The 24,490-nt window shown below is 53.3% G+C and overlaps 1 protein-coding gene across 2 annotated transcripts; it reads right to left on the bottom strand.

The window, feature by feature from the left end:
- Window positions 1-9,329: 9,329 nt before the first annotated feature.
- AARS2 (alanyl-tRNA synthetase 2, mitochondrial) lies at window positions 9,330-23,066 on the bottom strand. Of its 2 annotated transcripts, none has more exons than XR_013416367.1 (22): window positions 22,808-23,066; window positions 21,778-21,969; window positions 21,097-21,242; window positions 20,701-20,868; window positions 20,003-20,147; window positions 16,961-17,106; window positions 16,633-16,741; window positions 16,207-16,245; window positions 15,993-16,104; window positions 15,366-15,499; window positions 14,778-14,922; window positions 14,375-14,547; window positions 14,150-14,263; window positions 13,912-14,052; window positions 13,003-13,140; window positions 12,783-12,892; window positions 12,517-12,625; window positions 12,101-12,223; window positions 11,677-11,870; window positions 11,065-11,148; window positions 10,840-10,950; window positions 9,330-10,391 (listed from the first exon to the last, which is right to left on the bottom strand). XR_013416367.1 is itself a non-coding variant. In XM_001099647.5 (22 exons), exons 1-22 carry the CDS (start codon window positions 23,048-23,050, stop codon window positions 10,227-10,229), a joined length of 2,958 nt encoding a protein of 985 aa, XP_001099647.3. In that variant the 5' UTR covers window positions 23,051-23,066; the 3' UTR covers window positions 9,330-10,226. The 2 variants fall into 2 exon arrangements, 1 of the variants encoding a protein (XP_001099647.3); XM_001099647.5 differs by having other exon boundaries at window positions 11,760-11,870.
- Between the last annotated feature and the right edge of the window lie 1,424 nt (window positions 23,067-24,490).

Raw genomic sequence — 24,490 nt, 5'->3', positions numbered from 1 at the left:
GGTCTCGATCTCCTGACCTCGTGATCCGCCCATCTCGGCCTCCCAAAGTGCTGGGATTACAGGCTTGAGCCACCGCGCCCGGCCCAATTTTTGTATTTTTAGTAGAGATTGGGTTTCACCATGTTGGCCAGGCTGGTCTCGAACTCCTGACCTCAAGTGATCCACCCGCCTCAGCCTCCCAAAGTACTGGGATTACAGGCGTGAACCACAGTGCCTGACCATGAAATTAATTTTATATTTAGCCCAGTATGTCTAAAATGTTATTTATCATATAATCAATATAAAATTATTAATGAGATATTTTATATACTATGTTTTCATATGAAGTCTTCAAAATCTGATGGCTCAATGGGCACATTAAGCCTGTGGCTACCGTTTTGGAAAGTGCAGGTTGAGAGAGAAAGGAGAGGGGAAAGAGACCCATGCCCTGACGAGGGTGCCCGCAGCCTCCTCTCCTCCTTCCCACTGAGAGCTCAAGCTCCAGGTCCCTTCCCTTCCATCTCCCCATCCAGTCTGCCTCTAGCTCTTCCAGCCTCCCAGCATTCCAGACAGCAGCGGGCAGGCGTGGGAGGCGAGAAGGTAGCTAAATCTGGGGCTGAAGACAGAAGACAGAGGATGTGTCTTGGTCCGGGGACCCTCCCCCATTTGCCCATTCCTGTACCCTTGCACTCCTGCCCTGAGATCTGCAGGAGGAAATGGGGCTGCTGGCACTTAGCTCCTCCTCCAGGCAGTTTCCCATCAGATGTGCACCCTGACGACTCAGTGCACTGGGTAGTGGCCGGTGGGAGGGAACACTCTGAACCAGCAAAGGCGTCCTTGGCAGAGGGAGGGACCAGATGGTGCTCCCCAGCCTGCCAGGCATCTCAAGGAGGAAAAGCCTGGTTGAGAGGCAGGTGGCGGGGAGAGGGATAGTGCAGGAAAGATATCTAGGTATTGTGACATCCCTTATGCAAATCAAATGCAAATTCACACACAGATTGTGTCCAGAATTGTGGAATAACCAGATCGTGCTTTTTGACTAATGGCCTCTCAGAGTGTAGGGCTGGAGGGGGTTGTTGCTTAGCGGTAGCTGCTGACTTTGCATTTCTGACTTTGCCAGTTATGTGCTTTGTGACCTTGGCCAAGTTACTTAACCTATCTGAGCTTCAGTTTCTTATCTGTGAAACTGGATAATAATATCTTCCTACATGGGCTGTAGTGGAGATCCCCCTGAGATAATGGTCGGTTAATATTGATCATTGTAAAGAATATAGGAGGGGTATGTGGATAATGAAGGTACTATGAGGGGCAGGGGTCTGAGGCTGGAGAGAACACATCCTGGAGACCCGCTTCTTGAATGCTGACCTGAGATGGTATCTTTGGATGAGTGCAGTGTTTCTGAGGTCCTTCCCTATTTCCAGGATCGATGTGAAGGGCAAGGAGGCAGGGTGGTGTTGAGGGCTCATAGACAGCACGACAGAGACAATGGAGGAAGGTCAGAGGCAACAGACTAGACCAACTCCTGCTTGGTTTTGGCCTAAAACATTCTATAATTTCCCTTGGTCCCAGATATGTCCCTGGACACCCATGGGCCACACCCAGGGAGCAGGACCAGGCTTGGCAGGGGGAGCCCCAGGTTGCTGGTATGCATTGCCCTGGAGTTGGCTCTTTAGTCATTCCTCACAGCACCATCCAGCCTCAGCATCCTGGCAGGCAGTCCCTTCTCCTTCTTCTCCTGGGGAGCCACACCTGGGAAACCCCACCTGGGGCCAGGCGGGATGCCTCTGCAATGAGGTCACTCTAGTCCCACCGCCTAGCACCTCACTTTCAGGACCTGGAGTTCTTCCTGCCATCTGGTCTTAATTGCTCTTGCTGCTGTTTCGTGCCTGCAGCCCGCCTCTGGGCATGACACAGCAGGACCCATCGGGGCATGTTCCAGGGCCCTGAATCAACTTCTCAGAAGGAAGGGGCAGGGCCTCGCTCCAAATCACATGGCTGCCGTGTGCATGGCTGGTATAAAAATGAGCCCCTGCCACCTTCAGCGTTTACAGGACCATCCATACCACAAGGCAGGCAAATGCTGAAAAAATTAACTGCGTAAGATCAGAGTGGATAATTTTCATTTAATCATCTCTTGATTTTTAAAAAATGGATATCGCAAAAATATTTTGGCAGGCAAATTATTACCAGACACAGAAGATTCTTCTAAGGAGTGTTCTAAAAAGCACGTAGTTCTAAGTGTTTTTTAAAAATCTACTTTTAAAACTAACAAAATAGAAAACACAGTATATTTAAAAGGATAACGAGCAAAACGAAATCCTTGCTGCCCCGCTATCACTGTTATGAGGAGGATATGCAGTGTGGCTCCTCCCTCGGCAGGCCACGTTCTGACCCCTGCCCTTGGGGGCCACACTTTGGTGTGCCACTCTCTTGGCTCTCCTCCTACTTTCCGACCATTCTTTTTCCAAAAGTCTTCACCACAGACTTCTCTCCCTCTGCCCATCCCCCATGTGCCAAGGTCCCTCAGAATTCTGCCCTGGTCGTCCACTCATTCCTGCTGATGGACTCTAGCTTTCACCTCTTCCAGGTGGGGTTTCCTAACTGTGACGTCCCAGAGAAGCAGAGGGTACTGCTTACCAGGATGGTGAGGCTGCGGGGTGGTGGTGTGAGTAATGCCAGACTCTCCTACATCTGCATTCCAGACTCAAGTCCACTGGGATGCTGCCTAGGTCCCTCAAACTCAATCCATCCAGATGCTGGCACCAGAAGCCAGGGAGTCACTTCTCTTCCAGCCCTCCCACCCCACCCCACCATCTAGTTACTGATTCAGTTCTGCCTCCCACCCAGGCAGCCTCTCCTTTCCTGCTGCCGCCTTAGCTCAGGGCCTCAGTGTCTGTCTGGATCACAGCATCAGCTGTTGGGCATGTAGTCTCTGGCATCCAGTCTGGTTCTCTCACATCCAGCCTTCACACAGCCGCTGTGGCAGGCTCCTTGTAAGCCCTCTAGCGGCTCATCACTGCTTACGGTAAAATCCAGCCTCCTCACCTTGGTGTGTGAGGCCCTCCGTGGCTGGACACCTTGTTAGAAATAAGCTCCTCTTTGCATCTGGGACATTGCAGCCCAGTTCATGCTGCCAAGCCCTTGCTCAAATTGTTCCCTCTGAAATGCTTTTCCCACCATCTCAGCCAGAGAAAGGGACAATCACTGGTCTTCTGAGTCTGAGCTCAAGCACCACTTCCTCTCTGAAGGCGAGGTGCTTCTTTGTCCCTGATGCCACAAAACAACCCCTCCCATTGTCAGACCCCATCTTTCCAGTACCTGCATCACTCCAGTGACCTGACTGCCCACCCTCTCACCACACCCACACTAGACTGTGAGCTGCTCGAGGTGTAGGGGCTGTCTCCTCCTCAGTTTTGTTTCCAATTCCTAGCCCAGTGGTAGGTCTGCTTTAGGCGAGGTAGCTGGTGTTTGGGGCTGCTCCACTGGCTTCTGATAATAGATTCTGGCCAACAGGAGTATCCTGTTGGTCAGGGCAACTTGTTTGGGGGTGGCTATCTGATATAAGCCTATCAGAGTCCTTCTTGAGATTTGTCCAAGTGGAGGGAGACAGAAGGACATGTGTCCTTGAAGGATCTGGATCTCCTGCTGCTGGAAGTCATTTCTCTCCACACTTACAAGGTCTGTTTGCAGCAGGAGGGAATCAAGTCTGGGGGAGAGTAGCAGAAACGAAAGACCCAGACAGCATCCTGGTATCTTCGATCCCCATGCCTAGTCCCGGAGGCTCCCAGAGCTGTCTGGCTCCTTGGCAGTGCCTTCAGCTCTGAGAGCTAAGTTGGCAGCCTTCTAATAAGTCCCTTTGCCAAAGCTAAGAGTTGGGTTTCTACTCCTTCTGACCAAAAGGTCCTGCCCCATTTTGACCAAAAGGCTCACTGTTTGGTGAGTGAAATTATGGGAAAAATCCTAAATCAGTAGATGAAAGAGTTCAAAGGGATAGCTGAGAAGGGCCAAAGGCCCCCAGGTTATTACTTACAGGACCTGATTCACTCCTGTGGCCTCTTCCTCTCCTGACTACATTGAGCCTCTAGTCTCACATTCCATGTCTCCAGGGCTGGGACAGTATCAGCACCTTACAACTGTCCAGCACTTAACAGTTGCAAGGTCCTTTCAAGGTCCTTTCAGAACTATCCTCTCAGGAAAAAAAAAAAAAAAAAAGGCTGGGTGTGGTGGCTCACACCTGTAATCCTAGCACTTTGGGAGGCCAAGGCAGGAGGATTGCTTGGGGCCAAGAATTCAAGACCAACCTGGCCAACATAGCGAGATGCCATCTCTAAAAAAGAAAAAAAGTCTCATGTGACTCTTCAACCACCCTATAATGGAGCTAGGATGGGCTTCCTTATCCCTATTTTACAGATGAAGAAACAAGGAAACAGGAAATGACTGGCCCTAAAACACCTATGAGAGCCGGGGCCAGCATCTGAGGGCAGGTCTCCTCCTCTAGTCACAATACACTACCCCTCCACAGTCACTCAGTATGTCCCCTTCCCCTGGCTGTTCCTGCCCTCCACTAGGAAAGAAGAAAGAATATTCTTGCTCCTTGGAAAGTGGGGAGGGCCTCCCTGGGCTGAGAGTGCGCCCAGGCCTTTGGTACTTTACTATGGGAATTTCAGGGCCCTAATGTACAGTTTTCATCCCTGTTAGGGTAAATGCATTTTCCCCCTAAATGAAACAAAATTTAATATTTTCATCAGGGCAGTCCTGGAGGTGGCTGAAGGGTCACCTTCCTCTCTGGAGCTTTCCTTCCCTGGGGAACCTGTTGGGTCAGTCAGAGAATCCCAGAGTTTGAAGACTAGGAGCATGTTCAAGACGCCAGTCTTGAACATGGGCAGGGCAGGAATCCTGACATTCCAGAGAGGTCAGGGCCACCAGGAGTGGGTATGTCTTGTGCCACCACCTGGTGTCCCCATCCAAGGATGTGCTGTGCTCTCAGAGGGGGAAAGTGGGGACACATGCAGTGGACTTTCACTTCTCTGGGGCCTGCCTTTACCAGCTTGTTTGGCTTCACATGGCTGTGTCTCTAACCTGGTAACACAGTCCCTAGGGAAGGGACAATCCTCCTCCCCTGGGCCCCTACTGTGCATCCTCAGGACCAGGGTCCAGGGTCCTGAAATCACACACAGGGAACAACATCCATACCAGGCCATTAACTCAAAGGACCGGGTGTGAAGGACTGCTCTTTCCATGCCCAAGCACGTGTAATAGAAAGTGACAAGATGCTCCAGTTTGGCCAGAGTTGTCCTCATTTCTGATGGCTTGAATCTGGTGGACAGGTGTTCTGGGAACGATACCCTTGGCTATATATAGCTATGATTTATTGAGAGCTCTAGGCCTTCAATGGCATGTACATAGCAGGAGGCAGGACAGCAGCTGGCTAAGTACTCAGGAGTTGAGCTGCTGCCTCAAGTCAAATCTCCACAGTGCCCCCCACTATCTGTGCAACCTTGGGCAGGTCCCCGCTTGCCTCAGTTTCTTCATCTATAATGTGAGGGCAGTACTTAATAGTACCTATTTCATAGGATTACCCAGAAGATTAAGGTGTTAATGTGTGTGAGACATTTCATATAGTGCTGGGCCCAGAGCCAGCACTCAAGATGTGTGTTAGATATAGTGAAGATGCTAGATGGCTTACTTACATAATTTCATTAAATTCTGAAATTAATTATTGAGGATTATTATTTAACACTATTGTCCCTGTTTCACAAATGAAGAAACTGAAACTTAGAAAGCTTAAGTAACTTACTAAATGTCACTAGCTAGTAAGTGGAGAAGCTGAGGTTTTAGTTTGTGTCTGTCTAATGCTCTTACTTCCATGAGATGCTGGGGTTGCTTATAAATTGCTCCCAACTCAGTCATTCACAGCACTTTTCCAGTGAGTCTCCCACTTTCTCCAGCTCATGAGCTCTCTTGTTCACCAACACGGAGCCCAGGGTTATCCCCTTGGTGCTGACCTAAATAGTCCAGGCTCCCTCTTCCAGTTCACTGCTGGGCACAGAAGCCTTCTGCAAGCTGGACCACTGCCTGCATCCTTTGGAGGGCCGGAGGAGCCCAACGGAGTGCTGCAGAGTAGTGCTCTCCTGCCCCTGGCACATTCCCTCCACAGGAAGTCTCCGGTCTTCTCCATCCTTCCTCAGGTCCCCAGCTAAATCTAACCATTCTGGGCAGGAGCTCCTTCCACCTGCCCTAATGGGAACACGAGGAAGATGCTGTAGGGGAGCATTCTCACCTTCTTGTGCATCACAGTCCTGGTCCTCAACTGTCCTTACCTCCCTTCCTCTTAGCCGAGAAGTGGAGACACCCAGTTCTCTTTGGGCAGACAGCACCTCTGTGCCTGGGACACTTCCCCAGGAGCTGGCTCTGCACCCACTGCTCTGACTGCCTTCTTAGCCACTCCCATCCCAGATCCCCTCAGGAGAGCCCTCGTCTGTCCTCAGGACTCTCGGCTTTTGTCTACACCCACCTCCATTTCTTTCATGCCCACCATGTCTTACTTTGGGGTAAGTCACTCCCAAGTTGGGAATTCCATTTATGGAAGGGCAAAAAACTTTCTCCAACCGGGCCTCGGCCCGCGTACTTGGACTTGGGCTGGGTGAAACCGCCAGTTCACTTACCACAGCCCCCGGGCTGGCCTCCTCCCAACTCCTGACCACTCAGGTCTGTTGTCTCAAAAGGGACTCCAGCGGTTCTGCTCCCACCCCTCCTTACCTTCAGCTCAGACACCCTAGCAGGGAAGCTCAGCTGCAAAGGCCACGGGGTCCCTCCCCCATCCTACCTGGGGTGTAGAGGCGCTGGTTTCTCCTTGGTAACCCAGGAAAACCGGCAGTGCAGTGGGAGGGAGGGAGATGCGGAAGCAAGCTTCTGGACACGCGGGAGGGATTACAGCCCTCGGGTGCTGGGAACAGGGACGGCCTTTCGCAGAAGGCTGGGGCCCCAGGGCTTGGGACCGCTCTCCTCCACGCCCTACGGATGCCCCATTTTCCCCCTCTTCTTCCCATAGTTCCTCCGCTCGCCTCACTCGGATACCCAGCCCCGGGCCAGACGGTCTGCAGACAGTGACTGTGGTGGGGAGGAGGCGCGGGGCGTCCTCGCATGGAGGGCGTGGGGTCTCCTGTGGGTACGGACCGGCGCTTCCCCGCCACAGAAAACGGAACCCAGGCAATGGCCGCCTGTGGGCTTCTGGCCGGTGTGGGCAGAGGACGCTAGAGGGGCTCCCGGGCCCAGCTGACCTGAGCGGTCCCCGATAAGGGAGACCGGGGCTGTGTGTCCCCACTCCCCCGAGGTCGCCTCACCCGCTTCGGGAGCCTCGGCGCTCGCCTCACACAGAGTCCCGCGCGCCGGCGCCGGTCATTGTCGTTGGGGACGCCCCGTGTTGCTAGGAGCGGGCCGGGCCGGGAGGACCAGTGCGCCGCGGTTCAGAGGAGGGGGCGCTGCTGCTTCCTTGGCTACAGCTGCGCGCCGGCAAGCGGCTCACTCGCGCGCAGGGTGGCGAGACCAGCCCTTCGGACGGTTCCGTGGAAGCGGCCGCTTTGGGGGTAGTGGGACCGTGGCCTTGAGCTATGCCCTGTGCTTCCGTGGGACGTGTCTAGGAACGGGTGGGCTTTCTGCGGGAGGCGGAGGTCGGGCAGGCTGCTGGTCTGGAGTCCTTGTGCTCTATTGCTAGCTTTTGTGTGGCCATGGATAGGGAGCTGGTCCAGGAAAAGCGTCTGTGGAAGATGAGGGTGGACGGACCTTCTCCAGGGCACCTGTATAAGTCACTGAACTCCCCTGAGGTCTCCTGTTGACCTTAGGCCCTGCGGGAGGGCACCGTCCACCTTTTCCCCGGCTGAAAATCTGGCACCAGACGCAGGAAGGTTCCAGGCCAACAGAGTGCTCTTTCACACAGCCCATGCCCTGTGCCAAACACCCTTCCAGCCCTGGCGCCACAAGATGTGGTTGGGGCCCCTGATCTCCTGGGTGAGAGGGACAGACTTCAGAGGGACGGCTAGTAAAAAAAGAAAGTGGCCTTCAGGAAGGGAGAGGCAGCCAGGGTGGTGGAGGTTTCAAAGGGTAGCTTTGATTTCAGCTCTGCCGAGGACTACTAGTTGGTTACCCTGGATGTACATCTCGAAGCTCTGTTAACTCATCAATAAATCGGGGTGCCACAACTCATCTTGGCGCCCGCGGAGGAACTTGGACCAGGGCCTGTGGTGAGCACTGCTGAACAGTGGCTACTGCTCCAGTGGCCAGGATGCTGAGGCAAAGCTTTGCAAGCAGCCAGGGGCCAGGCACCAGGGATTGGGTCCGTTCAAGCCCTCACCAGTGCCTCACCAGCAAATCATCTATGCCTTAATTAGAATGAGAAACTGTGCAGAAAATGATGTCAGGCAGGCCCACGCTGCTAGAATTTTTACTACACAGAACTTGGTACCCAGGGAGCCCTTGATTTGAACATGGGTCCCCTGGGGCCCTTTCCTTCATCTAGCAACAGAGATCTAGGAACAGAGGCAGAGGTCCAACATCTGGCTGTCTGAGGTGGACTCATTCTAGTAGGGAAGGAGGGCTTTCCTCCATCTCTTGGCTTCCACCTGCTTTGAGGTGTCAATTTTCAGCTTTAGCTCAGGCTTGAGGCAGGTGCTGTACAACTTGTTTTAAGAAATGTAGTTTGTCTGACCCCGCTCTCCAACCTCATCACCTGCCCCTATAGCAGCTCACTGCTCAGTGGCACTGGCCACCTCACAGCATCTGCATTGGCTGTTCCCTCAGCCTGGAATGCTTTTCCCTCAGATTTCCACATGGGTCACACCTTCACCTCCCAGCTGCCTGCTCACATGCCACCTCTTGGTGAGGGAATACCACCATCCACACTCCTAATCCCCATTATCTATTTTTCCCCCCAGACCTCATCACCATCTGACACTTTCTCCCTTCTAAGACAGGGCCTCACTCTGTTGCCTGGAGTGCAGTGGTGCAATTATAGCTCACTGTGGCCTTGAATTCTTGAGCTAAAGTGATTTTCCCACCTCAGCCTCCCAAGTAGCTGGGACCAAAGTGTGGGTAGTCTCAGCTACTTGGGAGGCTGAGGCAGGAAGATCATTTTTTTTTTTTTTTTGTAGACAGGGTCTTGCTGTTTGCGCAGGCTGGTCTTGCACTTCTGGCCTCAAGCAATCCTCCAACCTCAGCCTCGTAAAATGCCAGGATTATAGGCATGAGCCACCAAGCCTGACCCTCTTCTTTTGCTTTACTGCCTGTTTCCTCCACAAGAAGCAGGCTCCATGAAGGAAGGAATCGTGTTTGGTGCCCGCCACGTTCTCAGTTGCTCATTGACAAACCAGCAGGGCCTAATTTTATTTAGAGGTCATTGCTAATGAAAGAAGTGATAGCAAAGGTCTCCACTGCTGAAATGATTTTCACAGGATGGTTCCGTGTTGTCCCAGTAGCCAAGGAGCCCTTTGTCAGGGCCCACTGTTGCCTGGCACGCAGAGCCTGTCTGAACACTCATGGCAATGAAGATGGCCTGATTTGGATCCTGGGTGGCCTTTCAGACAGTGTGAGTTCAGACTGGTGTTAGGGCACCCATACCAGGTTGCTGGGAGGGGCAAAACTACTCTTTTTTAAAGTAACAGAACCTCTGCAGCTTCCTGTCCTCTGTGAAATTATTTACTTATTTGAGACAGAGTCTCGTTCTGTCACCCAGGTTGGAGTGCAGTGGTGCGATCTCAGCCCACTGCAGCCTCCGCCTCCCAGGTTCAAGCGATTCTTCTGCTTCAGCCTCCCAAGTAGCTGGGACTACAGGCGTGTGCCACCACGCCTGACTAATTTTTTTGAATTTTTAGCAGAGATGGGGTTTCACCGTGTTAGCCAGGATGCTTTTGATCTCTTGACCTCATGATCCTGCCTCGGCCTCCCAAAGTGCTGGGATTACAGGCGTGAACCACCATACCCGGCCAGTGAAATAATTTCTAATGTGCAGTCACAGCCATAATTGCCCATGTCTTCTCATTCAGCAAGGGGGTGTGTGTCTTTGGGCCCACTTCTGCCTTCCCTAGCCCATGTCTCCTTGTGTCAGGTAGGGCCTGGCCCAGGTGATCCTCTTTGGTTCAGTTGCTTGGCCTCCAGCCTCTAGTCCTTGCTTCAGCCAGTGGGAAGATTCTGCTGGCTCCTTCAGGGCTCCTGGCATTGCCTTTAGTCCATGCGGGTCCCCGGGTGGGCCTGGGTCAGAGCTGGCTGAGGGCATAGGCTCGGGCTGTACTGAGGGCAGCTTCCAGGTCAGTAGTGCTTCCAGTGCCTTGGGCCACCACTCGCGAGCCCCAGGCCTTGCCCCCCATGTGGCTGCACACTGCCAGTGCCCAGGCCTCTGCTGTGAAAGTGGGCATGGCACCCTAGGAACAGAATCAGAAGGGGAAGCGATGCAGAGTGGCCCTCCCTGCCAGCATCCACCCAAGGTACCCTCAAGAGTGGAGTTGAAGGTGATCAGCGCCCGCTTCCCAGCTGGGCACATGGTGGGGCAGTCGGGTGACAAGTCGGACAAGGTTTGGGATGGAAATGTGTGTGGGGAGGTTTATGAATGTGAACATCTGCTACTTGTTTACAAGGGATGTGAGGCCTGGGAGGGGCTGGTAATTAAGGAATCTCTGGTGCTTTCTGGAGTAGGGAGGGGCTGTTTTTAGGAACAAGGAGATTCCCCTATCCCTGTCCTGGAGTATTCTCATAGATACCTCCACCCAGCCTTGGCCCCTTTGTCTGGGAAGAATTAAAGGTGTAGAATCAGACAGCTGGACCAGGATGGGTATTAATGGGGGTGGTGGGCTGCTCTCCCACTTCCCTCACCTGGGCCACCTGACAGGCACACAGCACCTTCCCCATGGACTGGGGGCTGAGTAGGAGCACAGATGTGCTGGGGGCCTGCTCACACAGCTGCCGTACCACCTTCACCAGCACCTGGACCATGAAAGACAGATGGTGAGCCCATAGCTTCCCAGACCCCTAGCTACCTCCTGGTCAGGACTTTGCCCTCCTCAGACCCTGGGGCAGCCCCGCTTGGCCAGCACTCACTGAGAGAGACTCAGCAGAGACCGTGTCCACAATCAGAGGCCCCTTCGAGTGCCGCTCCAGCAGCTCCTGAGTTTTCTTTGCAGCCTATGGGGCAGGAAGGATGAGCAGACGGGTCAGGCTGAGAGGCAAGTTTCCAATTAGCCCCCACCTCTGAACTGAGACCCAGCTAAGCAATCCCCTGCTTCCCCCACCCACCCCAAAGGTCATCAGCTCTAGGCAGAGGGGGCAGGGACTCTGCCTAGGGTGGCCTCCTTTTTGGGTCCCACATGTGTCCTTCCTCATCTCCCTTGCCACTTTCCTTTCATCATAGCTTCAGGCCCCTACAAATAGGTCGCTGAAGGTGAAAGGAGGAAGGTCAGAGCACAGATGGACCAGGAGTGGGCGGGAGAAAGGGGATCCACAGTGGAGGTGTAATCAGGGCTGAATGGCACTAATCAAGTCAGCAGGCTTCCGGGGTTGGGGGGCCTGAGCCAGACTTGGGAGTTGGGGGAGAAACACAGTTTGAAAGAGACAGAAGTGGGGGAATGGCCTGGGTGATGGTTCTCAGCTGGCGGGAGAAGGAAGAAGCTGCCACCACCCCATCCCCATGTCCTTGCACAGCCTCAGACTCACCCCCACGCCCCAGCCCTTGAGACTTCTCAGTATATGTGCTGGAGTGTCTCTGGGCACATGGGTGCAGCCAAACCTCCTCTCACCTGCCCCATCTGCAGCTTACGGATGGCAGTGTTGGCACGCCGCTGCAGCATCTTCAGTGTGGCCAGCAGCTCCCGCCGCTGCCACTGGGGCATCACAGAAGTTTCCACAGCCTATGGCCAGAAGCAGTGCATCACCCCTGCCCTTCCCTGAGCCATAGTCTCTGAGGTAGGGACCAGCAGGGCCAGGGAAGACACCCACCCTGTAGACAAACATCTGGGCCAGCTGGAGCCCAACCCGATTGGAGTGCTAGGGAGAGTCTAGAGGGGTCCAGGGAGGAATAGGGGAGGGAATAGGGCCAGGAGAGGGTGGCGAACAGCTCCACAGTAGGCGTGGCCCTCACTTCAATGAGTCGTCCTATGTCCTTGGACAGCCTCAGTGCCTCTGCCACATCCCGGCTCCCCTGACTCAGTCGCTCAGTGGCTGCTTTCACTTCCTGAGCCAGGTTCTGGCCTAGCTCTCGGGCCTGCAGGGAGGGGACAGGAGGGTCAGGGCCGCCAGGCTTACATTCATCTCCCCAGGACAAGGCCTCTCAACTCATTACTGGTCAGGGACAAATAAGATATAACAATCAAGACCAGTCAAGGCACTAGCACCAAATAAAACACATGCCAGCTGCCAACAGCTGCTATGGCCACATTGGTGTGCAAGTATTAATGCTGGCTCTTCTGCTGGGCACCCCTGAGCCCGAGCATGTCACCTGCGTGTGTCCCATGCACCCACTCAACCCAGAAGTCCCAGGCCTACTGGCAAGCTGACCTGCTGGGCCTGCTCCCCAGTGATGGCCAGCAGGCGGGTAGTGCCCTTGGAAAGCTGGCGGTCCCCGATGATAACCAGGTCCCCTACAGCCCCTGTACGTAACAGGTGCCTGTGGGAGGAAGGAGGGAACAGAATGTCAGGGCGCACGACAGGAGACAAGGGAGAAGCCAGAGTGCATCTCCCATCAAGGGCTGATGGCTCCAAAGACCAAGGGAAGGGCGAGGATCTGGGGCCCCTGGGCCAGGCAGCACAAAGGAGTGACTCACGTCCCACAGCACAGCTCCACAGAGGTCTGCAGTGCGGCTTGGGAGGCTGGGTCCAATGCATGGGCCACGGGTACCCCCACTGACACCACCCGTACAGGGTCTGGGTAAACCTGAGGTCAAGAGGGGACAGGCCCGTTAACTGCCAAAGGAGAAGGATAAAGCCTCCAGGTATGCCTGAAGGAGGCCCCCGATCTCTACCAAAAGGGCTTCCCCAACTCACTTCATCCAGACAGCGCAGGCCAGGGACCTGGGCAGTGAGCGCCAGGGGCACCTCCTCCATGTACACAGGCTTATCCTGCTGCACGGCCTCCTGCACAGTGTTCTCCACTGCCCGGAGCCGCTCTGGGGTCAATGCGGTCTGGAGGGGTGGGGAGGAAATGGAAAGACCAACATGCAGTCAGCCCCACACCTGTAACTGATGCACTGAAACATGGTCAATGTTCACTGAGCTATCCCCATCACTGAGCTATCCCCAGGTTCTAGAATAGTGGCTAGCACATGATAGGTGCTCAATAAACACTAGCTGAGCAGACAATTCTTTTCCTTAGAAAGCTATCTGGGAGTTGGGCTTACTGGAAGCTCCAGGCCTTTCACTAGGCACCAAAAGTTGAAGAAACAGAAAAAGGAGGCTGTACCCACATGGAGCTTACAAGGGGCAGCCCAATGGAAGAGAGAACTACAGGATGGGGGGATGCAGCGGCAGGGAATAAGCAGGTGGGATGGGGATTAGCCAGCAAGTACTTCCTGGAGAAAGGATTTGAGCCAGATGTGTAAGAAGGGCAGGGAGACAGGGTGGCAGCAGAGGGAGAGGGCAGCCCAATTTGAGCAAGAATGTCTCGGGTGGCAGTAGAAACAAGGAAGGAGTGGCTGGAGGTGAAGGGAGGGCCCCTGCTGGAGGGCCTTCAGGATCCCACATCAGAGCTGGGTGAGGCCCTAGCTACTCTGTAGCCTGATTCCTCACTGGTGCACGAGGAGCCCAAGGGGAAAGGACTTGCCCAGGGTCCCATAGTGATTGGGTGGCTGTGCTGGGCCTAGAGCCCAGGCCTCTAAGGGCAACCCGCTCACAGCAGGCTGTCTCTCTTTAAGCCTGTCACCTCACATGAAGCCTGTCTTTCTGTGCCGGGCTCACCTGGGTGGTCACATCCAAGCGCAGCTGCTCAGGATTGAGATGGGAGCCCTGCTGCTCTGTGCCAGGGCCCAGGGTCTGCCGCAGTGCCCAGTTCAGCAGGTGGGTGGCCGTGTGCTTCGCCATGCAGGCTAGACGCCAGGCCTGAAATACTTTTGTCACCCAGGGTCCTGGGTGAGGGCAGGGGGTGGGGAGAGTGAAGGGCTGCAGGGTATTGGGAACAGTTAGGGAGGATCCTTACCTTATCCACATGCAGCTGCACCTGGTCCCCGATCTGTAGGCACTCAGGGGCTACTGCCTCATGCAGGATGAAACCCCCACAGACCTGGGCCCGGGCTACTGGGAACAGCACGTCCTGGGGAAGGGTAGGGGTCAAAGTGCCTGTAGCCTTTCCCTCCCCTTGGCTCCCACCCAGGCTTGGGTCTGCCACCCACAGAAATCAGCCTGGGCTGTGGTGGAGGCTCACCTCTTGCCCTACCCGCACCAGGTAGCCACGGTCTGAAGCCTGGCCCCCCTGTTCTGCGTAGAAGTTGGTCCTGTCCAAGAGGAGGCCACAACGCTGGCCTTTCCCCACAGAGGCCACTGCTGTCCCGTCCTCTGTATACAGTTGCAACACCTGGGCCTCACAGGTGCCGAACTCTGCCAGGGAACAGAATGGTTATTAGTGGTGGGCAGGGGCTGGGGACGTGAAGGTGGGTCTGTGCCTTGGGGCTAACAGGCACCCCGCAGGGCACTTCCAGCTGGGGGCCACAGAGACCCCTGGTGGCCATCCTGGGGAATACACAGGGGCCAACAGCAACCATCTTGGACATTCGTCTTAGTCATGGTCAGGCAAGCTTGTGGTGGCAGACCTCGGTCCAGGCTCTCACCATAACTTCCGTTGGGTCGCAGGGAGTAGTTGTACTTGGGGCTGCTGTCAGTTGGGGGCACTCCTTGGTGCTGCAGCTCCCCCAGTGCATGGACATCAAGCCACAATCCCTGCTTCTGAACTGGCTCAGCCTGCCGTGCCTGGTGCTGCAGGATGGGCATGGAAGAAGTACATGGAGAATGAAAGTGGGACTTCAGCCTCGCAGGGCCCTGTCCCTGCCACACAACTGTGGACTCTGCAGCCCTTCTGGAATAAGAATTCAGGGCTTGGCTGCCTGCTAGAGCCCCTGGGCGGGTTGGTGAACCATCCATCATGTGGGATCCTCGGGATTAGGCCTTCTTGCCCACCGCTGCCCCTGGAAGGCCCCTCTCCAGGAAGCTGTGCTGGCTTCTGCTCTTGTGTTTAGCCCATTGGCTAGTGATGCTTTCTACAAGTCGTGGCCTGAGGTTTTAGAAACCTCCCAGGTGAGGGGACAGATCCTATCTCAGACTCTTGATTTCTCTCAATATCCACAGCTCTTCCCCCAGGAGCTCAGCGCTGGGGAAGGGGTGTCCCAACAGAACCAGCATGGGGGTGCCACAGCTTGTACCTGGGCCGCCTCCTGGGCCAACCGCTCCAGTCCAGTGGAGTCCAGCTGGACCCCTTTCTCCTCCAGCATCAGCTCTACCATGTCCAAGGGGAGCCCCAGGTCTCCAGACAGTGACAAGGACCAGGCCACTTCAGCTTTAAGAAAGGAAGACAAAGAGTGTTGACAAGGGGAGGGATTAGACAAAGAAGGGGAGAAAAATAAGGTCCAGGGCCCTTCTAACCACGCAGAAGCCACCAGATGCCAAACACAAATACCCCCTCCATACTGGGTAGCCTCAGGAGAGGGGTCACATTCAGGCTTCATGCCTCAAGGCCAGAGCTGGGGGTAGTCCAGGGTACTCCCTGGGCACAAGTCATTTCAAGGGAGGAGGGAAGCTCAGTCTATGCATGAAGCCAACCTAGGAAAGCAGGAGGCAGGGCTAGCCGGGCAGTGTGGACATAGGGAGGGGCAGGGTGGTGTTCCTGCTGCAGAGGGGTCTGGGTATGGAAGGAGAGTCCAGGGAGAGAGGAACATTGGGCAGAGGTTGGGGGTGGACATGAGGCAGGGGGCTGGCCCAGAGCTCCCTCCTCTGCCCACCCTGGCAAGTCTCAGCAAGTCCCTTGTGCATGGGCTAGGTATCCCACTGACCAGGGAACATATCTGAAGGCCCCAGGGTCCTCAGAGTCCGATCAATGATCCGCCGACCCCGCTCCAGGGAGGCCAGGAAGGCTGCCTCGTCCTCTAACACCAGGTTGGAGATCTGAACCAGACAGAGCAGAAGTGGAGCTAGGTCTCCTTGAAAGGAGGGTCTCTCTCCACAACTCTCCCATCAACCCCTTTCTCTCCCACCGGAATCCAGTACCTGGGCTGAGTTCCTTTGCAGTTCTGGATAAGCATCTCCCTGGGGGAGGTGGAGAGGGCTGAGGAGGTGTGAAAGGCAACCAACCCACCCCCACCTCCCCACCCTGGGCCTCCCTGAGGACACTTGCCCTGGAGGCTCAGACACATTGAGGGGCTGGGAGAGGGACTCAAATGGGGAACTGGTTTCCCTGTAGGGTGACAGAAGGGGGTCATGAGGTCAAAGGCTCAGCGGTTTGGGCAAGGAGCCTCAAGTTTTCCTGCTTCTTGTAAGCAAGGACAGCTTTCTTAGCTTGCTGATAGGATGCTGGGCTGGACATTTAGGGTGGGGACCTCTGGGCACCCAGGCTGGGGGCACTGTCTAGGCTCAGTGGTAGGCTCCCCAAAGTGCCCAGGGAGGCCCACAGTGGAGAAGAAGCTCTGTCCTTACCAATGTCTCCACCACTACAGGCACCAGGCTGCCTAGGAAGCCAGGTGGTGCCTTTAAGATCTCCATGGAGAAACGTACAGCTCGACGGAGGATCCGACGAAGAACCAGCCTAAAGGGGTTCAGAGCCCAGACATGAACCCCTAGCAGCTCATGGTCAGCAATATGGGGAGTGGGAAGGACAAGATCCACAGTGTGCGCTCCCACCCCAAAGCTCTCCCTCTCCCCATTCCTCCTAGTGGCTCAACCAGACCCACCTCTCCTCTTCCTTCCCTCCTCCACCTGCGACCCCCAGCAGCCCCTGTCCTCTCTGTAGCCCTTCCAGACTCACGGGGGACCTGACATCCCAGGGAAGACGCCATCAGAGATGCAGACACTGAGTGTGCGGATGTGGTCAGCCACCACGCGGTACGCTGTGTCTGTGCGCCCCTCGTCTGCCACCCCTACCCGGCCCAAGTAAGGGGGTGCCCTGCAGCCCTGGGAAGCAGGAGAGAAAGAGTCAGCCAGTGGCCCTGCCTGAACTGGCCCAGGTAGGCGCTCTTTATCGCCTCTAGAGCATCTGAACTCAGCCCTAAAGCCAACCACATCCAGAATGGCCTTGCCAGTCCAGTCCTGGGCTGAGAAGCCTCACGGATGAGCAGGAGCCAGCCCCTGCCCTCACGGGGCTCATATTTGGTGCTACAAGTGAACATATCTGTGATCATTTACTGAATTTCTACTATCAGAACTGGGTGAGAACTTGAACAACATGAACTCTAATCCCCAAAACAGCCCATTCCAGGAGGTATTAGTATCCTTGCTTTACAGAAGAGGAAGCTGAGGCTCAGAGGAACTCAGTGACACAAGGCTACCCAGCTCTCAAGGAGCAGATCTGAGATCTCAGCCGGGCCTGTTGGACTCCAGATGCTCTCCACTGCCTGTTCTTGCCTCTCCCATCTTTTGTAGGGGTGGGCAGGGAGGGAGAGTGTAAGCTACATACATGGAAATGCTCCAAAGCAGGGAGCTTGATTCACCTAGCTCCAAACCTCTCTCTTCCCCAAACTTCTTCATCTAACAGTCATGCCATTCACTGTGTTGCTCGATCGTCTGGGAGCCATCTTTGAATTCTTTCCCCTACCCATCGTAATCCATCAGTGGGTCCTTTTGCTTCTACCTCCATGAGATCTCTCAGATCAATCTACTTGTCTCTACTTCCACTGCTGTTAGCCGAAGTCATGCCCTGTGGTTCTTGCTTGGATCGATAATAGCTTCCCAATTGATTCCTAAGTTTCTGCTCTCATCTCCCTCCAGTTCATCCTCCACACAGCAACAGGAGTAGGCTTTTAAAAGTGTACATCATGCTGGGCGTGGTGGCTCACACCTGTAATCACAACACTTTGGGAGGCTGAGGCGGGTGATCACCCGAGGTCAGGAGTTTCAAACCAGCCTGGCCAACTTGGTGAAACCCTATCTGTACTAAAAATATACAGATTTTTTGTGTGACGGCAGGTGGCTGTAATCCCAGCTACTCTAGAGGCTGAGGCATGAGTATTGCTTGAGCCCAAGAGGCAGAGGTTGCAGTGAGCTGAGATCATGCCACTGCACTCCAGCCTGGGTGACAGAGCAAGACTCTGTCTCAAAAAAAAAAAAAAAGTGTTCTCAGTGGAGAGTGATATGATCTGATGTACATTTTTATTTATTTATGTTTTTTGAGATGAAGTCTCACTCTGTTGCCCAGGTTGAAGTGCAGTGGCACCATCTCAGTTTATTGCAACCTCCACCTCCTGGGTTCAAGTGATTCTCCTGTCTCAGCCTCCTAAGTGGCTGGGACTACAGGTATGTGCCAGCATGCCTTGCTGATTTTTCTATTTTTTAGTAGACAGGGTTTTGCCATGTTGGCCAGGCTGGTCTCCAACTCCCGACCTCAAGCGAACCGCCTCCCTCTGCCTCCCCAAGTGCTAGGATTATAGGCATGAACCACCGTGCCAAGCCCTTAGAACCCTTCTTGCCACTCTGAGAATCAAAGCCCCACTTTGGACTTCAAGGCCCACAAGACTGAACTCTGCCCTCTTGTCTGTGGTAGACTGTTCACAAAAATGGCCCTTTCCTATGCATACGCCACTTTAAAAATGGGACTTTACAGCTGTTTCCCATCAAGGGATAGACTCTGTTTCTCCATCCCCTGAATCTGTGCTGGCTTTGTGACTTGCTTTGACCCACAGAATATACTGGAAACAACACTGTTCTAAGCCTATGTGTCTGCTCTCTGTCTTGGAACCTTGCTGAGCTGTGATGTGGACAAGCCCAGACCAGCCAGCTAGGTGATGACAGACACATGGCCCAGTCACCCCTACTGCCTCCAAACTGACAGCCAGCCAAGCCCCAGAGGAGGAGCTGCCTCTCAGCTGACCACAGATGGATGAGTGAGCTCACACAAGACCAAAGTATGAGCCAGCTAAGCCCAGCCTAAACTCTAGCTCACAGACTCAGGGGGCAAATACATGGTTGGTGATTAAGCCACAGAGCATTAGGGTGGTTTGTTATACAGCAAAAGCTAACTGACACATGTTCCTATTATATCCCATGGGATTCTCCTTTAGCTGGCTGGCCACCTTTTTGTTTCTGGCACATGTCAAGCCCTTTCTTGGGGGGCAACGGGGAGGGTATAAGCTATACACACATGGAAATGCTCCAAAGCAGAGAGCTTGATTCACCTAGCTCCAAAGCTCTCTCTTCCCCAGGCTTCTTCATCTCAGTAAACAGTCATGCCATTCACTGTGTTGCTCAAGCCAATAGCCTGGGAGCCATCTTTGATGTCTCTCTCCCCTCCCCATCTAATCCATCAGTACCAAGGTCCTTGGTACCTGCTGTCCCCTCTGCCTGGAAAGAGCTTCTTGTGGCTGACTCCTCCTTCTTCGGGGCTCAGCTCAAAGGTCATCTTCTTGGTGAGCCTTCCCCAAGTACCTTATCTAAGATTCCTCTGTACCCCTCCTTCTTCCTAGTTACTTTCATCCATGTTTACTGCCTGTTCACAATCTGTAAGCTATTACTTTGTTCTTTAACACATTTATTGTCTATCTCTCATGCTAGCATATAATCTCCATGATCTCTTTCCTGCTTACTGCTGTGTCTTCTGTACCAAACACAAAGGACTTAACATAAAGCAAGCACTCAACAAGTATTTTCTGAATAAATGAAAGAGGTAAGGAGTTAGGAGGAATAGCAGGTAATAAGTAATGAATCCTAGTGTCTTGCTTGACGTCTTGGAATTCTTGGTTGGTTATTGCCCTCAGATGCTGAGAACACTCTCAGTTCTCAACAAAGATGGAATGCAATGGGGCTGAGGGCTATGATGAGCAAGTTGGAGGGCTTCTGGAAGGGAAGAGGCACTCACCTGCTGTATGGCGTGGAGCAGCGGGGAAAAGAGGTCAGTGTCATAGGTGGAGTGTTTGCCTTGCAGCACAGCCACCAGCCTTTCCAGGCCCATTCCTGTGTCCACATGCCACTGGGGCAAGGGCTGCAGGCTTCCATCTGCCTCTCTGTCCAGGGAAGGTGTGCAAGGTGAGGCCCCACCCAGGATTACAGGTGTGAGATGCCCAAGTGGAGTAATGTTGGGTGGCGGGGAGCCTAAGGGGGCTGACAATGGGAGGAACCAGACAATCAGTATCTTCCCCTGCCACCCTGCAGTAGCAGATGATGATGGCCTTGGGGTCCTGTCCTTTCTCATATAGGGCTATCTCCACTCTCACCCCTGCTTGGGCCCTTGCCTGGGCAGCAGACATCCCATCTTGGGACAGAATTCTTTGCCCCTAGAAAGACATGTCAAGGCTAGAAGAAAATCTGAGATCATCAAGTTCAACTCAACTTGTTGATCATCAAGTTCAACAGAGAATAGCAGTGACTTGTTTAAGCTGTCACAGGCAAAGACTACAATTAAATCAGTTATTATCTACAAGGTGATGAGAATTGTGCCTGGCACATGGTAAGCATCATTTACGTGTTTGTTTTTATACGAAACAGACCAAAGTCTTCTAATTGCCACCTTTTCCACTTCTAGCCAGGGATTCTCGTCCTGCTTCCGCACCCCCTTACCTGTTGTGTTGCATGAAGACCAGGTTCCAAAGTTCTACCAGCTGGGGGGCTCCCACCCCACCAGCAAGGTCATAGTGGATCTCGGTACAGGGTCCACAAGGGCCGGTATTCCCCATCTCCCAGAAGTTCTCTTGTGGTCCAAAGGAAAGCACACGAGTAGCAGGCACCCTGAGGAGAAAGGCAGGCGAGTGGTGAGAGATAGACAGACCCAGAAGCTGGGACCCTCTCTGCCACGAGAGCCCCTCCCTCAAGTCGAAGCTCAGCAAGAGGAAGAACAGGGCTAAGTCCACAGTATCCTGGAATGAAATGCTGAGACTCTGAGGATTGGTGCTGGTAGTCTCCATTATCCAGTCCTTCTGCCCTCCAGGAATGAACATAAGTAGGGGGTTGACTTACCCTAAGCTCAGCCAAATGTCCCTGGTCTCCAAGTCTGGCTCCAACCCTGCCTTAGGGTCACCATCAAAGTAGGAGACCCAGAGCCTTTCTGTAGGGATCCCATAGACCTGAGTCAGCAGTTCCCAGGCCATGCTACATGCCTCCTCCTGCAGCAGAAACCAGCATGGGGTCGGGGGAGGAAGATGGGTGAGACGGAGACCCCACTGAAGTAATCAAGCCACATGAGTTTAGCCCCCCACTTAAGACAAAAGCATTTCTGTGGCCATCTTGTTCCCAGAATAAGCCATGAACCATTACTGCCTCTGAGTGTTTACTGCCCAGAAAGCTTCCCCTTCTTCTAAATCCTATCTTCTTTCAAGCCCCAGAACAAGTCCCACTTTCACATGAAATTCTCTGCCTACTCTAGCCTGGAGTGATCTTTAACTTTAGTAAGTACCTTAGCATTGCTATTTGACCATTTGCTCAAACAACAATTTTTGAGTAGTCATTAGGCAGGAAGCACAGTCTCTGCCCTTGAGGGACTTACAATCCAATCAGGGAAGCAAGGTAATTCCTGTTACACCTGCTCAACTAGCACTTTGCCTCCACATCTGGTATTAGGCCCTGCCTAAGCAGACAGTACAATGGAAACAGGACAAACTGACTCCCTTCTTGGCTGATCAATGCTCTCCAGAGACTCACCTTAAAATATTCACCCCCAAAGGCCCAATTGCCAAGCATTTCAAAGAAGGTATGATGGGAAAGGTCTCGACCCACATCTTCCAGGTCGTTATGGCGTCCTCCAGCTCTCACACATTTCTGGCTGTTGGCCACACGTCGGAAGCCTGCCATTTCGCTTCGTGGATCCACGGTGCCCAGAAAGATTGGCTTGAACTGGAAGCACATAGAGTGGGGAGAAGGAGAGGGATATCACAATTTCTCAGTAGAAGGGAAATGTGGGGAGTGGGTTTAGGGATGGCTGTTCAGACCGAAGGCTGACAGTGCCCCTGAGAGTGCACTGTAATCTTGGTCTAGGAGGACAACCTGGGAGCCTGGAGACAGCCATCTCTGGTATGTGGGGAGCACAGAAGAGGTAAATAAATCATGAACCGGAGACCCTCTGCTAGTAAAATGGGCAAGGTAAAAGGAGGAATGTGTTGGGAGCTGGAAACAGGGCACTGAAATGTGGCATCCTCCGTCTCAGCTTCTTCAACCACACCCAATAACTTCAGGGTACAAAACTAAGACTTATTTAGTAGGGATCCCAGACGGCCTCTAAGATTAACTTACGCCGCCCCTATTTTACAGATGAGGACAATGAAGTCTAGAAAAGGTAAGTGGCTGATAAAAATCAAAAGCTTAGAGAATAGTACTCAGCACACAACAGGTGATCAATAAACATTTAATGAAAGCGTTATCTTTATTTAAAGAGCGAATATATGAAATGGGATTTCCCCCACCAGTCTGCCCCCACGGGATTCCACTCCAGCCATTTCTGGACCAAATACTCAATTCCAATTCAGAAGTTCCCAGTTCAAGCCCTCCCCAAGCCCTCCCGAAGCCCTCCCTATACTCTGAGCGCCGTACCCCCATCACTTTACCCAACCAAGCACCGCCCTCTTTCCCCAAAAGCTACGAACTCCGCCTCTCGCTTCTTTTGCCCATCCTGCAGCGTCTTTCTCACCGGAAAACTCACAAACTCCGCTCCCTATCAGTATGGTTCGGCCCTCACCTGGTTCATGCCCGCGTTGACAAAAAGCAAACTGGGGTCGCCGCGGGGCCGCACGGAGGCGGAGGGCACCAGCCGGTGGCCATGGCGGTCCCGAAAGAAGTTCAGAAAGGCGGCCCTCACGGCCGAGGCCTTGGCTGCAGGGGGCTCCGATGAGAGCAGCCGATGGCTGGGGCCCCGCCATGCGAGCGACCTTCGAATGGCCCGCCGCAGCCGCCGGGCTGCAGCTGCCACCGACGCTGCCATCTTAGCTCCGGGCAGTGACTTTACGGGGTCAAAGAGTGACGAGGGAAGGAAGCCAGGCGTTTCCTACAGCGGCCCCTGGCTGTAGGAGGACTCAGGGGGCGGCTCTGCCGCCGGTGTGGAAGTAATCGATTGGGTCGCTGGCAGAAGTCGATCTAGCACAGCGCCTGGCACATAGTAGGTTTTTAATTCATTCGGCATTAAACACATATTGAGAGCCTACTATGTGCTAGGCATTGTTTTGGGCGTTTAGGGTACAAAATTAACAAAATGCCCTGCCCATTGAAATCTGTATTCTAGCAGTAATTGCTGTTGTGCTTATTAGTTTTGCAAAGTTACAGATGGGGTTGCAATAAACAAGTGTGGATTCAACTTCGTGTGTGTGTGTATGTGTGTGTGTGTGTTTGTGTCGGTGTTTCCAGGCTGAGGGAAGAAGGCAGAGAGTGACAGGGGAGTATCAGCATTCCTTCAAGAGATATTCAACAAATAGTTTTTGAAGACCTAGTATGTGCTAGGCAACGTTCTAGTCATTTGCCAGTTCCCTTGGACCTTGGCATCAGACACCGCCATTTTGCCCTTGAAGCAGGAGTCTATAGGAGAACACAGAAACCAAACAGCATCTGCTATATTATTAATTGCCTAACATTTGGTCTTGTCATTTGCCTGGGGATCAGAGAGAATCCAGGTCGTCAAGGCAGGAGGAAGCTGTTGGCTGATAGCTGCAGAGATTTCACTCTCTAAGCCTTCTAATGCACTGAGGTTTTGTGTGTTTTCGTTTAAGGTAAGAGATATACCCGTCCTACCTCTCCCTTCTGTCTTTCCATAGTAGCAGCTGTGACCCTGAAGCCAACAGGTCCTTGTGGATGCAATCAGGGTGCTCATGGGGTTTCTCATGATGCCCTTGGCTTGGAAAATTAAACAGATTGGGAAGAGAGAAGAGAATCTGCCAAGCTAAAACTCAATAGAGGTTCCAGCGCTGAGGTCAGTGTAATAATGGAGAAGGCCTTAACCATCCAGGTGGTCTGTTTTAGCCACCATTCTGTGTGTGTTAAGTTATTTGGAGTCTTTGGATGCATAGTTTCTTTGGGGAATCGACATTGGACTTGAATTTTTATAGTGATAGTAAATTCTCAACTTTGTATTCTGACAGCACCTATAACTCCTATTCCATGATCCCCTTTTTCTCCCTTTGCCTACATAGATTAAAGGTATTGTTTTGAAAGTGTGTTTGGCCTATTTTGGTTTTTCCAGTGTTTCTGGAACAGGAAGCTAAAATCAGCTGGGGATTTCTGTGAGATTGATGATTTTTGTTTTGTTTTGTTTTTTAGATGGAGTTTCGCTCTTGTTGCCCAGGCTGGAATACAATAGCGCAATCTTGGCTCACAGCAACCTCCGCCTCCTGGGTTCAAGCAATTCTCCTGCCTTAGCCTCCTGAGTAGCTGG

Source organism: Macaca mulatta, chromosome 4 (assembly GCF_049350105.2).
Source record: "Macaca mulatta isolate MMU2019108-1 chromosome 4, T2T-MMU8v2.0, whole genome shotgun sequence".
Lineage (NCBI taxonomy): Eukaryota > Metazoa > Chordata > Mammalia > Primates > Cercopithecidae > Macaca > Macaca mulatta.
The sequence above is the reverse complement of the archived record's forward strand: the minus strand, read 5'-3'. Positions and strand labels throughout refer to the sequence as shown.

Excerpts from the sequence above, each read along its gene's own strand:
- AARS2 (XM_001099647.5), bottom strand. The coding sequence starts at position 23,050 with ATGGCAGCGTCGGTGGCAGCTGCAGCCCGGCGGCTGCGGCGGGCCATT. Across the intron at positions 12,893-13,002 it reads GCCTGCGCTGTCTGGATGAA|GTTTACCCAGACCCTGTACG; the intron begins GTGAGTTGGGGA and ends TCTTGACCTCAG. Across the intron at positions 12,626-12,782 it reads GTGGAGCTGTGCTGTGGGAC|GCACCTGTTACGTACAGGGG; the intron begins GTGAGTCACTCC and ends TTCCTCCCACAG.